At 39.2% G+C, this 16,242-nt stretch overlaps 1 protein-coding gene across 1 annotated transcript in view; it reads left to right on the top strand.

Annotated features, from left to right (window-relative positions):
- Positions 1-236: 236 nt before the first annotated feature.
- Positions 237-16,242, top strand: part of LOC134583330 (protein transport protein Sec23A) — a 68,046-nt gene continuing 52,040 nt past the window's right edge. Inside the window, exons 1-7 of the mRNA XM_063440210.1 lie at positions 237-359; positions 1,919-2,160; positions 6,875-6,932; positions 8,614-8,700; positions 11,570-11,806; positions 13,318-13,397; positions 16,005-16,149. Of these exons, the coding sequence (XP_063296280.1) occupies positions 1,940-2,160; positions 6,875-6,932; positions 8,614-8,700; positions 11,570-11,806; positions 13,318-13,397; positions 16,005-16,149 (828 nt within the window). The 5' untranslated portion in view covers positions 237-359; positions 1,919-1,939. The remainder of the gene's footprint in view (positions 360-1,918; positions 2,161-6,874; positions 6,933-8,613; positions 8,701-11,569; positions 11,807-13,317; positions 13,398-16,004; positions 16,150-16,242) is intronic.

Genomic DNA, 16,242 nt, shown 5'->3' with positions numbered 1-16,242 from the left:
GTTATTACCTGTACACCAGGGAAGTTCAGCACCCCCCTCTCCCCAAACTCCAGTCTCTGTCTGCCTTTATACAGGAATCCCCCCATATACCATCACCATTATTATTTATGGTATATGGCAGTATCAGTACCTAGAGCAACTGTAACCCTGCCTGTCACATGGTTTCTGTGTGTTCCAAGCTCCGGATAGTGTATCCCTGCAGCCTGAACATTCCACTGATCTCCGAGGAGCTGTCACTCACAAGCTGCTCTCTGCTCCTTGACGTGGCACTGGGCGCCGCCATGCTGGTGACGTCACACGGTGCGCTGCCCGGCTGCTGAGAGAGCTAGCGGTAGGAGCTGGGGAGTGAGAGCAGGGAGGTAAGTGTGAGTGCTGCGAGGTGGGTGAGACACGTAGACACTCCAAAGTGAGTGAAGACAGTGTATGGGGGAGGCTGAGTGTGAGTGACAGCCCTGAGCAGGGCAGTGAGTGAGACACGGGGGGAGAGGAAGGGTTAATGGGGAAAGTCTGAACTTGGGGGAGTATGAGTGAAGTTTCTCTAGCAGTGGAGTGTCTGCATGTGAGTGAGTGAGAGTAGGTGTCACCCACTCTCATTCATGACCTGCTGGAGGGTTTATTTGAATTACTGTACATTAAATTAAGAACCACTAGCTTTTCTGATCTAAGGGTTTACTTACTAAATAGTGAATCTAGTGATCAATTGACCAGCACGTTTAGGCTGAAATATTGAAGTGGGACACGTTCTCCACACTGTCTGCTTTGTAACTACTGTCTGTGTTCACAAGAACTCACTGTTTAGTGAATAAACCCTTTATTGTATAAATGATGGCTCAGTCTGTTAAGCACTTAGTCAAAATTCTGTTGTGTTCATTTATATTAAGACTGGTTATACCATCAATGTGTTTTCATAAATTCTAGGCACTTTTTCAGTGCATTTAGTAAGCGCCCAGACGGGGGTTAAATAACTTAAATCAAAGAAGATAAGACAAGTACATAGCTTTCTAAAGGTTTTAAGACTGGAAGTAGTTACACGAATTCAAATAAGCTCTTTATATATATATATATATATATATATATATATATATTTTTTTTTTTTTTAAATATAACATATATTCAGATAAACAGCTGAAAGGTTGCCACCAGTCACCAATCACTCAAAAACTTTATTTTTATGAACACAGTCCTTTTTTGGAGGAGGGGGGAATATGGGCATATTCCCTAAATCTCCCTTTTAAAACGTAAAATACGGGTGCCCCGTTGAACTATATGGGTAATTTAGTGATTTTTGATTTTCAAATTATTGGTATCAATAGTTGAGCTGGAAAAAATCCTGATAATTCACACAGTGAATTACTCTATATTAATACCACCCCGTCCTATAACCAATGTTTATCAAGTAAAACGGCTCCCATATAGCTGTAAATGTCTTATGTACACACATTACTTATTTTTTAACATAATCATGCACATTTTATGTAGGTGGAGTATAAGTTGCAGAAAAGAGCATCTTCTGTCTTCTACATGTTAAGAACCAATAATGTGAAATATAAATATATTCATTTCAAGTTACATTTGTGGGTCTGCCTATGTTTACGCATAATTTTAGAATTATATAAAATTGTGTATCAAAAATGTAGAACCACACGTGAAACTATTGACATGTTTTGTGGTTCAAACACGAGAATATCCTATATTGAAATAAAATAAAAACCTTCTAATATTCACAAAGCCCAGGGGAATGTTGTTATTGTCAGTAGCAGTTACCACCTTTATAGGTAGTCATTAAAGGTGAAGTAGAAAATTAGTATGTTGCTAAGTGACGTGAAGCACTGCCCCTGACAGCCATACAAAACCAGCGTTATCATCCTTTCCCATAAGTAAGGCTTAAGTATGGTTGTTTTTTGTCGTTTTTTTTTAGAAAACGTGTTCACATCTGACCATGACAACCTTCCTGGAGTTTATTCAGCAGAATGAAGACAGAGATGGTGTCCGTTTCAGCTGGAATGTTTGGCCTTCAAGCCGCTTGGAGGCCACACGGATGGTGGTTCCAGTTGCCTCTCTTTTCACACCATTGAAAGAGAGACCTGACCTGCCTCCTATACAGTATGAACCGGTTCTTTGCAGCAGGACCACATGTAGGGCTGTGCTCAATCCTTTGTGGTAGGTTATCACCAATTAGCATGTATGTAGTTAAAGGTGTTCGTGAGCCTAATCTTCTAAATATATTTTGTAACTAAATATATAATTCCTATTACTTTTTACCTGTTGAGTGCTTTGTAATGTGCTCAAACGGTTAAGTGCTCCTAAGGCTAGAGATAATTATATCATCCACAGAGATGCATTGAGGATATTAAGCACATGCGCAGCTATCGCTAATTCCACCATGGGAAAACATTAAATCATCTCAGTGTGTTATCCATGACAATATACCTGCTCAGTGGTATGAGAGCTGGCAAGTATAATTTCTGCCTTTCTGATAGACAGGGCATGTAGGTGTGGCTAAAGCTCCACTTTGAAGCCCTTTAGGAGAGTTTGAGAGAGAATAAAATGCTAACAAACTGAACAATTTGAAGTGATTTTACAGCTAGAGTGTTCCTTTAAAAATAAATAATGGGGGGGGGGGGTTTGGCTGCTGAGAAAGATGGTAGTGTGAGACAGAGCTCCACAAGCAACAGGCTGTTTTTAGCAAACCCAAGTCATATTATTATTGCAGAACACTCCCTACATGGGTGCTGAAGATGTCCCACAGAAAGCAGAAGAAGAAAGGCGATAAATTAGCAAAAGGGATTAAAGCAGAATAAGGGGGGCCGACTGACCATGTTTCAGAAAATATGCTTGGGAATGAGTCCTAGAATAAAACTCCCCTCTATGATATATTGGTCACCTAGCATGGGAGAAGGATATGTGAACCCAATTAACTGAGGACCAAGGGAGGTGGGCTTTTAAAGCATCTAGAGCAGGGGTTCCCAACGCAGTCCTCAAGTACCCACCACCAGTCCAGAATTTAGAGATAACCCTGTTGTGTCTAAAATGTTTTTTTTTCCATTCTTTCTAAAAACACCTTAGATACAACCGGGTAATCAGTAAATCCTGGAATGTTAGGGGGAACTTGAGGACTGGGTTGGGAACCGCTGATCTAGAGTGATGACGAAATGCTCTACACATTTGGAAACCATACAGAAAATAGTTTACCGTTTGTGTCTGGTACCGGCTAGTTTAGCCCATATATAACCTTGGGTATCCAACCTATGTTGGAGTTTTCTTACAAGGGAGGGTATGATTTACCATATCTGGTGGCCCTGAAACCATAATGGCATATGGTGAGTTTGATAATAACTAATTCAACAGAAAAAAATCAGTCAGGGTCCCATCCAGAGACAAGGTGATTTAACAATTGTCACTAAATTATTCTTATGACGAGATGGCTCATATTAATATATGGAATGGCAGAGGAGAGGCCTTTTTCTGGGACCTCTGGAGGCATTACACAAGAGGATCTCCTCAAGAGCAACCCTAAGGAGATTAGGGGGGAAGGGTAGTGGAAACGCGAATCCCTGTGTTATTGATGGCCAAGTACACAAAACGAGGAAGTGACAATGCTAACACTTTAACCAAAATGTTTGGAACACTTTGTTATGATTGTTTACTTCTTACTCTGTTAATTTACTCTCTTTACCCTTTCATTAATATTGTTCAAAAACCACATGTACTTGTAAAGGTACTGAGTCTTGTAATACAGAGGAGCATGATCCGTCATGATTGAGAATATAAGCATTACTCAACAACAGTTAATTTTTTATTTCTTTTGAGTCAAGTTTAATAAATGAAGACTAGCATAATCAGAGATATACCCAATCGGAGAATGTGGTCCTCAACATATCTGAAGTCGGTGTTGCTCATGAATATGTGAGAACCAGGAAGTAAAATGTCATGGTTCCCCAGTGGTTGTGGTTGGACAGTGGAATGTATAAGTATACATATGTGAGGTGAAATGTATATGTATATGTATGGGTATATATATATAGTGTGTGTGAAATGATATTTCGACTGAATCTATGATGTGTAACCGATCAATGGCTCAAATGTGGCTTTGTATAAACAAAACAATGTATTTATGTTCATCCGATGTAGCAATAATCAATAAAAACATGCAACTGAATAAATAAATAAAATATATGTGGGGTAATTTTCAACACCCAATAGTTTTACATTAACCAATTTATTTTGACTGCTTTAGATTCTTTCTTAGAGACTGATTAGTTGCCGTTAGCCTTGTAACCTTGTGAGGAGTTGAAAGACTTATTAGCAATAGCAGCAGAAATAAAAATAATCTGCCCCAAGGTATACAACATTCTGGGGAGGGAATAGTTCATGTTATATGTGTTTTGTGAGTGTGTAGCATAGAAACTATTTAAAAAAACAATAAGGGTGGTATATGATTGTACCACCACTGGAATGAGAGAGATGGCTCAAATGCTTTTCCTTTTCTCTCATAAAAATATTTTGTGACATGTTGATGTATAACTTTCAACTCAATGGGACATCCTTTCTAAAGTACCATTGTAAACTACTTACTGATACTTAGCGAGTAATTATAGTTTACAGGGACCACGTGAGGCACTCTAAGCACTTAGCTTATTTCAATGATTATGGTGCTAGAATAGCATCCCTGCTTTCTTACAATTTAATTCATTAATATACACCAGCAGAAATAAGACTGGGAAATATAAATCACAATAAATAAATGTATATTAAAATGAAACACTATGAGAAAATAATCACAGCCCAATTACACTATATTTGTTTTGGATTAGTATCTGATGAAAACCTAGACATTTGATGGTTGCATCCCCATCCCCATTACTTATAAATTATCTAAAAAAAACTGTGCAACCTTTGCTTTTTTATAAGTTGCATCATTACTTAAATAAAATCCATGATCTTACAATAAATACACCTGTTTTAGAAGTTCCTGTAGTTTCTTGGAGAGAGAGAGAAAAATCTACCCATTAAATCCAGTGCATAGGATGACTCTGGCTATGCCAAAAGCAAACCATAGCTTGTTTCACTAAACTGTGATATGACTGATATCATTTTTTAGAGTGGTTACACTAATCCAGTGGGATAAGTGGAACTGCTCTTTGAGGGTAGAATACTTGCCCTGTATGGGTGTATAGAATAGAATAAGACCCTATAGACTTAAATGAAACGATTTGCTTGAAGTTGTCACCTTAATTTGGCAAGAATTCAAGGCAGGCCCACTCAACAGTGATTTGACTGGGAACTTTACAGATAATAGATATTTTTTGTATACCTTACTGTATAATACATTTAAATATAGATAGTCAATTTCATCCCACAGTTTCTCATTAAAGATAAAGAGGATATTTTGGACTACATCCCCCATAATGCTCTTACAGCCATAATGCTGGCAAAGCATCATGGGAAATGTAGCACGCAACATCTGGAGTGCCGAAGGTTGCCTACCCCCGCAGCACACATTTAAGGCACAGCTTTGCTTTGATTACTCTGAAAAGTGGTTCACTAAATAATTTTATAGCGAAGCGTTGTGATCTTCAATGTGTCGTATAGCATTGTAGGTATTCATTCAGGAGTAAGTAGAACTATCCTTTCTAAAATTCCTTTCAAACAGAAGACGTTGCAAACTTGCCTGGACTTGGTCCAAGTGAAATGTGATCTGTTGTTGGGTAAACATCTGACGTGTAAAATCAGACCCTCTTAGTAGTTCTGTGTCCTGACAAGTCTGATTTTACAGGCACTTGGGTCTTATTTGCTAAAGGGTGGTAAACATGATCACATAGGTTATTTCATGATAAAATATTAAAGGAACACTAAAGTCACCTAAATTACTTTAGCTTAATAAAGCAGTTTTAGTGTATAGATCATTCCCCTGCAATTTCACTGCTCAATTCACTGTCATTTAGGAGTTAAATCACTTTGTTTCTGTTTATGCAGCCCTAGCCACACCTCCACTGGCTATGATTGACAGAGCCTGCATGAAAAGAAAACTGGTTTCACTTTCAAACAGATGTAATTTACCTTAAATAATTGTATCTCAATCTCTAAATTGAACTTTAATCACATACAGGAGGCTCTTGCAGGGTCTAGCAAGCTATTAACATAGTAGGGGATAAGAAAATCTTAATTAAACAGAACTTGCAATAAAGAAAGCCTAAATAGGGCTCCCTTTACAGGAAGTGTTTATGGAAGGCTGTGCAAGTCACATGCAGGGAGGTGTGACTAGGGTTTATAAACAAAGGGATTTAGCTCCTAAATGGCAGGGGATTGAGCAGTGAGGCTGCAGGGGCATGTTCTATACACCAAAACTGCTTCATTAAGCTAAAGTTGCTCAGGTGACTATAGTGTCCCTTTAATTCATTTTGAAGTACAATTGTTACATTTGTGTGTTTTGCACAACCAAATAGCTAACCAGAGCTTGGCTATGAGTTGTGCTGTTTTTCTTTTGTGTTATCTACATTGTATGTTAGTGTCCTGGCATTGCCAAGGCATACAATGTAAATGAGCTTGACTTCCATGTAACATGTGCGTGAACTGTGAGGGAACATGCATGGCACTATGAAAGGAATCCCTGAGCCGTCTTTTGGCAATTAGCAAAGAGATACCAAACATAGATGAAACATTGAAGCAAGAGCTCTGCCCGAAGCCATTAAAAAAGTGCTCCCTTTTTTTTTTATTTTTTATTTTTTATGTCTAATATGGATACAATGCCATAATCTGATATGTTATTGTTTTTGAATGGTAAACTAATTTTATAGAATTTGTAAAACCTTTTTTGTTTTGTTGAGATTTTGAAAAGTAGGACTGAATCAGATACTTGTATTTCATTTTGCAGCCAAGTGGATTACAGAGCAAAACTGTGGGCTTGCAATTTTTGCTATCAACGAAATCAGGTGAGACAACACATACAAACTCACACAATCAAAACAAACATCAAACATCCAATGGATATGAATGATGTCATATGTTATTGGGTTACGTCCTTCAAGATGTTTAGTTCTCTCTTCGTGACCCACCAGCAATCACTCCCCTGACAGTCCTTTTTTTTGTGGCTAAGTGGTGGGTTAGCACTGCTGCTTTTGCTTATGAGTGATATGGGGTTAATAAAGTGGGGGAAATGCATGCAAAATGCAAAGGTAACACAATATGATGAAATTGTTCATTCAGGTCATAACCCATGCATGGGCATGAAATGTTTTTTGTTAATCTGCATGCAATTGCTAAGGAAGCCTTAATTAATGTTTGTTTGATGTATTTAAAAGTGATACTTGTCAATGTGTCTTTACATATGTTGCACAGCATGCTGGAAAAGCATGCATTTTCTAAGGCTTACTTTGGGACATATAGTTGATGCACAACCGTAAAGAAAAATGTTTGCCTCATGTAAATTGAGCAGATAAGAACCGTTTGGCCCATCTAGTCTGCACAATTTTCTAAATACTTTCATTAGTCCCTGTTCTAGGATAGCCTTATTCCTATCCCACGCATGCTTAAACACTGTGTTATCCTCTACTACTTTAGCTGGAAGGCTATTCCATGCGTCCACTACCCTCTCAGTAAAGTAATAGTAAAAATTAGCACAGTAGAAGTAATATAACAGCATCATCATGTAAAGCTATTCAAAATAACATATTTTATTTACAAGTAGGCAGAGCGTGGCAAGAATCATTTGTTTATCTCCACACATAGTCTTATTTAAAGGGTGATAAAGCAACTGAGATTAGTGGAAAAGAGACCAGCTGCTAAGAATGCATACCTCCCAACATTTCAAATGGATAAAGAGTGATACTTTAATTTTAGGGGGATGGCCAGTGATGGCGCTTTTATGAGAAATATTAGGTGACTTACTAATAATAATTTATATAACTATAATGTAATTTAGAAGAACAATGCATCTTATTTGCACAGACTAATTTCTAAACACATTTATTGTAGTTTAAAGACATATCACTGTGATTATTATTGCTGTGGAGCTCTGTTATACACTCAGACGCACCAAAAATATGGAGGTCCTCAAAAACAGGAACAGAGAGATCTGGGCCCAAAATAGGGACTGTCTCTCCGCAGTAGGGACACTTGGGAGGTATGGGTTTGCTAATTTAGATTTGCATATACCACATTACAGCTGATTCTTCTTCATTATTTGTTTACCAATTCCCCTAATACAAACTAAGGTAATTGCACCCTTAAAAGTTTAACCCACTTGACCCTAAAGGGACACTATAGACACACAGACCACTTCAACGCACTCCAGTTCCAGTTTGGTTTTAGATTGGCTGAAGCTGTTTGCAGTCGAATCTCACTGCCGCAATAAGATCTGTTTGAACATTGCAGGGACCAATTCTGTATCAAATTGTTTAGCAGTAAGTAAAGCGAAACTCAGAGGATTTGTTTTCAGAGAACCGAGCACAATGAAAATGACCAGCCTTGCTATAGTGGAAAGTCCCACGTGTGTTTTGAAATGCTTTTGACTTTAGGTAGAAAAGCCATAATGATCTTGTACCGTCAGATATATTAATCTGTCTTTACCACAGCTGATCGCTGACAGAGTTTAATACGCTTCTTTCCTTTCAGTTCCCTCCTACATATGCTGGAATATCTGAGGTGAACCAACCTGCCGAACTCCTACCCCAGTTTTCAAGCATTGAATATGTAGTGCAGGTAAAGACCTTTTTAAACCTCGTACTTCCTGTTTTGCCACAGCAAAGATATGATTGCTTAATTTCAAGATGCATCTGATTTTAAATGTCACATATCTAATAGATGCTGTAAATTAGTTGCCCAATTTACAATTTTCTATAGTTGTTTTACCTTGAACTAGCCTTTAAGGGACACTATAGTCACCAGAACAACTGGTAATGTGGTAGTTGTTCTGGTAAGTATAGTAAGTCCCTGCAGGCTTTTTAAAGGAACACTATAGTCACCTAAATTACTCTAGCTAAATAAAGCAGTTTTAGTGTATAGATCATTCCCCTGCAATTTCACTGCTCAATCCACATTCATTTAGGAGTTAAATCACTTTGTTTCTGTTTATGCAGCCCTAGCCACACCTCCCCTGGCTATGATTGACAGAGCCTGCATGGAAAAAAACTGGTTTCACTTTCAAACAGATGTCATTTACCTTAAATAATTGTATCTCAATCTCTAAATTGAACTCGAATCACATACAGGAGGCTCTTGCAGGGTCTAGCAAGCTATTAACATAGCAGGAGATAAGAAAATCTTAATTAAACAGAACACAAGTTTCAACCCCTTTCCTCTCCCCAGAGCCCGGCGGGAGGGGGTCCCTGAGGGTGGGGGCACTCTCAGGGCACTATAGTGCCAGGAAAACGAGTATGTTTTCCTGGCACTATAGTGGTCCTTTAAATAATTTTATCTGAATCTCTAAATTGAACTTTAATCACATACAGGAGGCTCTTGCAGGGTCTAGCAAGCTATTAACATAGCAGGGGATAAGAAAATCTTAATTAAACAGAACTTGCAGTAAAGACAGCCTAAATAGGGCTCTCTTTACAGGAAGTGTTTATGGAAGGCTGTGCAAGTCACATGCAGGGAGGTGTGACTAGGGTTCATAAACAAAGGGATTTAACTCCTAAATGGCAGAGGATTAAGCAGTGAGGCTGCAGGGGCATGTTCTATACACCAAAACTGCTTCATTAAGCCAAAGTTGTTCAGGTGACTATAGTGTCCCTTTAATATTTTATTCAGAGAAAAGGCGGTATTTACATTGCTGCCTAGTTACACCTCCCGTGGCGACTCCACAGACGGCCACTAGAAGTGCTTCCAGTAGAGCACTGCCATTGACGCTGAATGCTTCCCATATAAATGCATTGATTCAATCCATCTCTGTAAGGAGATGCTGACTGGCTAGGCAGTGTTTGGACCTGCCTCTGCCCCACCTCCTTGGCTGAGACCGTCAGAATTGACAATCTCAGTGTAGCGGAGTAGTAGTATTATCCACGGTATCTCCGCTGGTAGACAGGATGAAGCAGGTACAAAACAGGCAAAAGGCAGGTAGCGTAGTTACAATCCCTTCCTCCCAAGAACTAGACGACACATAGCTTGGAGGTCAACTGAGGTTTTTAATTACTGGCACAGTATGTGGTTACAAATGTACAGGGTTTCCCAAGTCCCAATGCAGGGTTTGTCCAGTAGGGGACTACACGGGGGACTGGGTTTTACACACATAATACCCATCATACATTGGTGTACCAAGGAGATAATTATCCCAGAATGCATTGCTAATGGGATTATCCCTTGGTACAGAGGAACACAGTTTTCACATTAAAATCCATAACCAACATAGTATTTGTGCTAGACAGTTAGTTAACCATTTATTACATAGCTGGGACCTGGGCGCACAGTTAAGTGAACTTGCGCTCAGATCCCAGCACAAAAAAACGAATGCCATTCAGTTTCCCTTATCAGGACCACTTCGTTTAACCGATTGCCTGAATGGAGGGAATGAAAGTCCCGAAAACGGTAAACTCCCGAACGGCTCGGAAGTCCAGCGGGGCTTGTGTTGCTGAGTAGCCAATTTTAGTTCCAGGCACTCGACGACAAAACCCCGCTGGCTTTCCGCGAACAAAGATGGCCGCCGCCTCTTGTTCTGTACACGAATGGCGGCCACCCACAACTAACCGCAATTAACATAGATACAATGTTGCAAAGTACCTAATTGGAGACACACGGCCTGCTATGGGTGGTCTCCCATTCGGTACTTTGCTTATTCCACGAACAGTGTGGTGATTCACTGTTCGTGGATAACCAGGCTTAACATTAGCGTTATTCGTGTGCTGTAACACACGAATGCCGCATACATTGCAAGATACAGAGAATAGCAGAAGAAATATACAGTTTGGTTTAAAGATACAGTTTAGATCTATAAGTGGCTAGATTTGCCACACTCAGCCAACCCAATGCTTTCCTATGGGAAAGCATTGTAATTGGCTGAGATCATCAATTCTGGTGTCGGCCAAGGAGGCAGATCCCGCGCTGCACTTTGAATAAGGTATATTTTCTTATTATTGAAGAGGTGCAAGGGGGGACAGGTACCATACATGGGTTTTTAAAACCATAGGATCGGTAATACACGTTTGTGTTCCTGATCCTATAGAGTTCCTTTAACCCCTTAAGGACCAAACTTCTGGAATAAAAGGGAATCATGACATGTCACACATGTCATGTGTCCTTAAGGGGTTAAATTAGTCAAAGGGCTCATATATTTAGAGTTTCTTGCTCTCCCACATGATTGCTTTCTCTTCCTTTTTAAATAATTGCAGTTGAAGAAATAGCAATAAAAACTATTTGTATCTGTGGAAAGTTACACGATGACACTGACATTTTTTATTTATAAATTTTTTATTTATAAAATATCAAATAATATATCACATATATAAAACCAAATTGAAATACGTTTTGAAATATAATATAATTTTAAAAGTTTATCGGAAAATATTAAATTGAGGCTTTAATTTTAATATTTTGGCACTTTTCTGCTCCTTCATTTTACTTTGATGTGCTTTCTCAGAGAGGTCCTCAGATGCCACTGATCTTTCTTTACGTGGTGGACACTTGCATGGAAGAGGAAGACCTTCAGGCCTTGAAAGAATCTATGCAGATGTCTCTCAGCTTGCTACCTCCCACGGCATTGGTGGGATTAATCACCTTTGGAAGGATGGTGCATGTGCATGAACTGGGTTGTGAAGGCATCTCCAAGAGTTATGTCTTCCGAGGGACTAAAGACGTGACGGCAAAACAGCTCCAGGTAAAAATATAAGCCATCATCAGCAAATTATACTGTTATAAAGGATCTGTATTCATTAATTGTGAATGTCCTCTTCAGAATGTCCTCTTCAGTAGAGCTACATTTTGTACTTCCTTAACCATATTTATTTCTGGCTTAAAGCTGCACTATCATGCCGAACTTACCTTTCCCTAATTGCTTTCTCTTCTCTTCCTCTCTCAGGATCTGTTCTTCATTTCTTCCTTTCTGCTCTAGTTTTCTTTAAACATAAGACAAAGTAGGGACTACTTTGTCTTATTTATATTTCCTACGCTTGACCAGCTCAAGTTGGTCAAAGAAATTTTCCCACAATACTCACACTTTTCTCCATGATCTTGCGATGTCTGCTTTCACTATTCCCGAATGTCCTGTCATTTAGACAGAACGCTGGCGAAACTACAGAATTCGTCCTAACAGAATGAGAACAGTTTGTTCATTCATGTTAGGACGACATTCTGTACTTTTAGGTCGGTTCAAAATTTCATTCAAATGAAATTCCGATCTGATCTATGCTGCGGCTGCATCTTGCAGCCACTTAGTAGATAGCTCCCTAATTCCCACAGTATCAGGAGTATTTGGAGCTATCTACCAAAAGGCTGAAAGACCAAGATTGGTCTTTCAGCCAACTTTACTTATACTAAGTAAAGATTACTTAGTATTGGTTATTAATCTGCCCCTACTTGCTATATTGTGAGTAGGGGTATGTCTAGTAAACACAGGCTGCTCACTGTTGTAAAAAAAAAAATAAAGCACCCCCCAATAAATGGCCCCATGGTGGGGCATCTATTAACTAGCGGGGGAGGGGACGTAGTGCCCCCACTCGTGCCACACGAGTGGGAGCTATTCAACTAAACGGGGGACATAGGGTTCCCCTTGTCCCCCACCCATGAAAGACGGGTAGGGGCCCTAAAGGACAATGGAGGGGAGACCTATTGTCCTCCCCACAGCCCCCAACCCAGGAGTGATGGGTGGGGCCCCTGAATGACAATGGGGGGGACCTATTGTCCTCCCCCCACCCATGAGCAGCGAGTGGGGGCCTTAAATGACAATGGGGGACGACCTATTGTCCTCCCTCTCCAGCCTCAACCCATGGGCGACGGGTGGGGGCTAAATGTAAACATACCTCCCCAGGTGACTAGGGATCCACAAGCCCCTAGTCAACCCCACCCCAATAAAATTAAATAAAGCCCTACCTCCCTCCCTCACCCTAAAAATAGTGAGGGGGGAGACAATAAAGCTAAATACATGTACATAAATTTAAAAAAATACTTACCATTTGATGTCTTCTTTTTTTCTAAAACCTTCTTTTTTCAATCCCAAAAAAGGCCAAATAAAAATCCTTAATACCTGTCGAACTTATAAAATAAAATTAGTTAATAGATACCCCCCCATGAGGGCCAGTTATTTGTTTTGGTTTTTTTAAACAGTGGGCAGCCTGTCTGCTGTGAAGTTCATCTATGTTCTGTAGGACTTACTTTGTAAATGTCTTTTAGGAAATGCTGTCATTGCAAAAACCTCCAGCAGCACAAGCTGGCCGTGGACCTCAAGTTCAGCAGCCTCTTCCTTCCAACAGGTATTATTTATTATTTATATATATATATATATATATATATGATGCCACTATATTCCACAGCACTTTACGATCATAGAATGGAGATAATTGATAACAAGTGGTTGACATACAAAATATTAAAGGGACACTATAGGCACCCAGAAACGTTTATCTAATTTAAATGGTCTGGTTGCCGTGTCTCTGTACCACTTAGTCCTGCATTGTAAATCATTGTATTTTTTGAGAAGCTGCAATGTTTTCATTCCAGCACTAAGACAGCCTTTAGTGGCTGCCTATCAAATCTTTTGGGATTTTACTGGACTTTAGGTGATGCTGGATGTCTTCACATTCTGCATGAGGACATCCAACGTCAGTAAAATCCCCATAGGAAAGCATTGGATAATGTCTGAGAAAATGGAACGCCGACGTATCAGGTAAATAAAGGATTTTTTACCCTTTTATTGGTCGGGGACACGAGGGGGGGGGCAAGGACTTTATAGTGTTAAGAATACAGCTTTGTATTCCTTACACTTTAGATTCCCTTTAACAGAGACAAGAAACCAAGACGGCCCTATTCAATCACTATATTTTCAGAAATCAGAAAGAGCAGAAGGGGACATTCTTGGGACAAAACATTATGTAATGATGCAACAATCTGTTTAGTAATTGTCATTCTATTCTGTTTTATGGCTATCCAGTCTTCCTTCTCCGGCTCCTGTAGTTACACACTTTTCATCATTATGCAAATTGAAAGCTTGAACAGTAACTGGAGTCCCAAGACCGGACATCCCTGTTGTAAAGCATAAACTCAAGAAAAAATCAGCAAACGTTTAGTTCGAGGCCTATGAAAATGTTACCTTTTTTAAATTTAGTGTTTATACTTACATTCACTTGCAGAAATATATAATTTCACGTGGAGCAATTTCACAACTTTTTTTGCATTATGCTTACTAATTCTAAGTTCGTGTAGTAGTTTTAAAGAGAGTTTTCCTCCAGTTTTCAATACTGATTGTATTACAATCAGAAAATCGGAAATCAAATGAAGTTTTGAATGGACGTTGAAAGAAGCAAGAAAACCAATGCAAACGTATCACATAGTTTACAAAATTCTTGATTTAGGAAAATGAGCTGTAAATTTAAAGACTGTTCTAACTGGTTTTCTTTTTTCTATTTAACATACAGTAGTGTAACTTGAGGATATCTGTGTATAGGTCACCTGTTTCTAATAGTGAAGGAATGTTTTGGCCTATAGCTATAGTGACTGGGGAAACAATATTGTTAATTAGAATGCATGTTAGGGCTAGACTTCCTTTCAGATTCCTTTCATAGTTGTCAGTTGTGATCTTCTTCTGTGCAATGGCAACTGAGCTTTCTGTAACTTCTATGTGATGTTCCTTAGGCCAATCCAAGAGATGGGTTTACAACAAGGATAAGGAAAAGTTGGACTGACCCTTGTCTAATCAGTCTTGAATCTGTAGCAGTAAGCACACTGTTAGAAAGTGTGTAATAGGCAATGTAGCAAAATTGCAGCTAAGGTTTAAAGGAACACTATAGGGTCTGGAACACAACCTGTATTTCGACCCTATAGTGTTAAAACACCAACTAGCCACCCCTGCCCCGACCCCCTAAATATTGTAAAATCTTACTTTTATTCCTGCCTGCTGCTGGCTCTGCCCATGATCTGCCTACTTGGACATTGGATTGGCTGAGACTGTTGGATTGGCTGAGACTGTCAAGGAGGCGTATAAGGGGCAGAGCAAGCACAAGCCAAACACAGCCCTGGCCAATCAGCATCTCCTCATAGAGATCCGTTGAATCAGTCTATCTCTATGAGGAAAGTTCAGCGTGGAGACACTGAATGACAGTCACAATGTGCATCACTGACCAAGGACGCACCTCTAGTAGCCATATAAGGAGTAGCCGGTGGAGGTATCCCTAGGCTGTAATATAAACACTGCCTTTTCTCTAAAAATAAACATTGTTTACTGCAAAATCCTGAAGGGACTTATTAGACTCACCAGAACAAATACAATAAGCTGTAGTTGTTCTGGTAACTATAGTGTCCCTTTAAGATTTAGAGGATCAGAGGAAGAAATCTTATTTGGATACTACGTATGAAATGGCACCGCAAAAATAATTATTTGCAAAGCAAACTAGCTTCACAGCATTCAAACTTTGACTTTTCCAAAATTCAAACATTTACTTTACAAACATTTCAGCTGTTTGCTACTTACAAACAGGAACATTGAGAAAGCAAATATGTACCAGTTGTTTCATTCTTTCATCTCTGCAACAACTCATAACCCTGTCTTTATTTCTTCAAAGAGAACGCGCCATCATAATATATAAACAATATTTATTTGCACCTCATTAATTCAACGAGAATAAAAAACTTTTAAAATAATTATTTATAACAGCAACAAAAAACTGTTAACACTTCCCAGCTTCCTGCGTTGACATTGCACAAATTTGTACATATCAGTTTTTCTTTCTATCCATGTATAAATGGTTTTGTTTTGGGATTTTTCAATACTGACCATCATGAAACAATCACAGTTCAGCTGCAAATTCTGAACAAAATCAGTCATCGTCCATCACTTTCTTCTCTGATTCTGTGTTTTCTTGCAGATTTCTACAACCCGTACAAAATATAGATATGAACCTCACTGATCTATTGGGTGAGCTACAACGGGATCCTTGGCCAGTCCTACAGAGCAAAAGGCCTCTGCGATCATCGGGAGCTGCCCTCTCAATCGCAGTCGGGCTTCTTGAGGTAATGTAGAAAGTGGGACTTATCTATCTTCACACCGGAGAACAGCTTTAAAAAAAAAAAATTATGATATTGAAGGAACAGATATTCTAGTCC

This window comes from Pelobates fuscus, chromosome 13 (genome assembly GCF_036172605.1).
Source record: "Pelobates fuscus isolate aPelFus1 chromosome 13, aPelFus1.pri, whole genome shotgun sequence".
In the NCBI taxonomy this organism is placed as follows: domain Eukaryota; kingdom Metazoa; phylum Chordata; class Amphibia; order Anura; family Pelobatidae; genus Pelobates; species Pelobates fuscus.
This window is presented reverse-complemented; position numbering and strand designations above follow the sequence as displayed.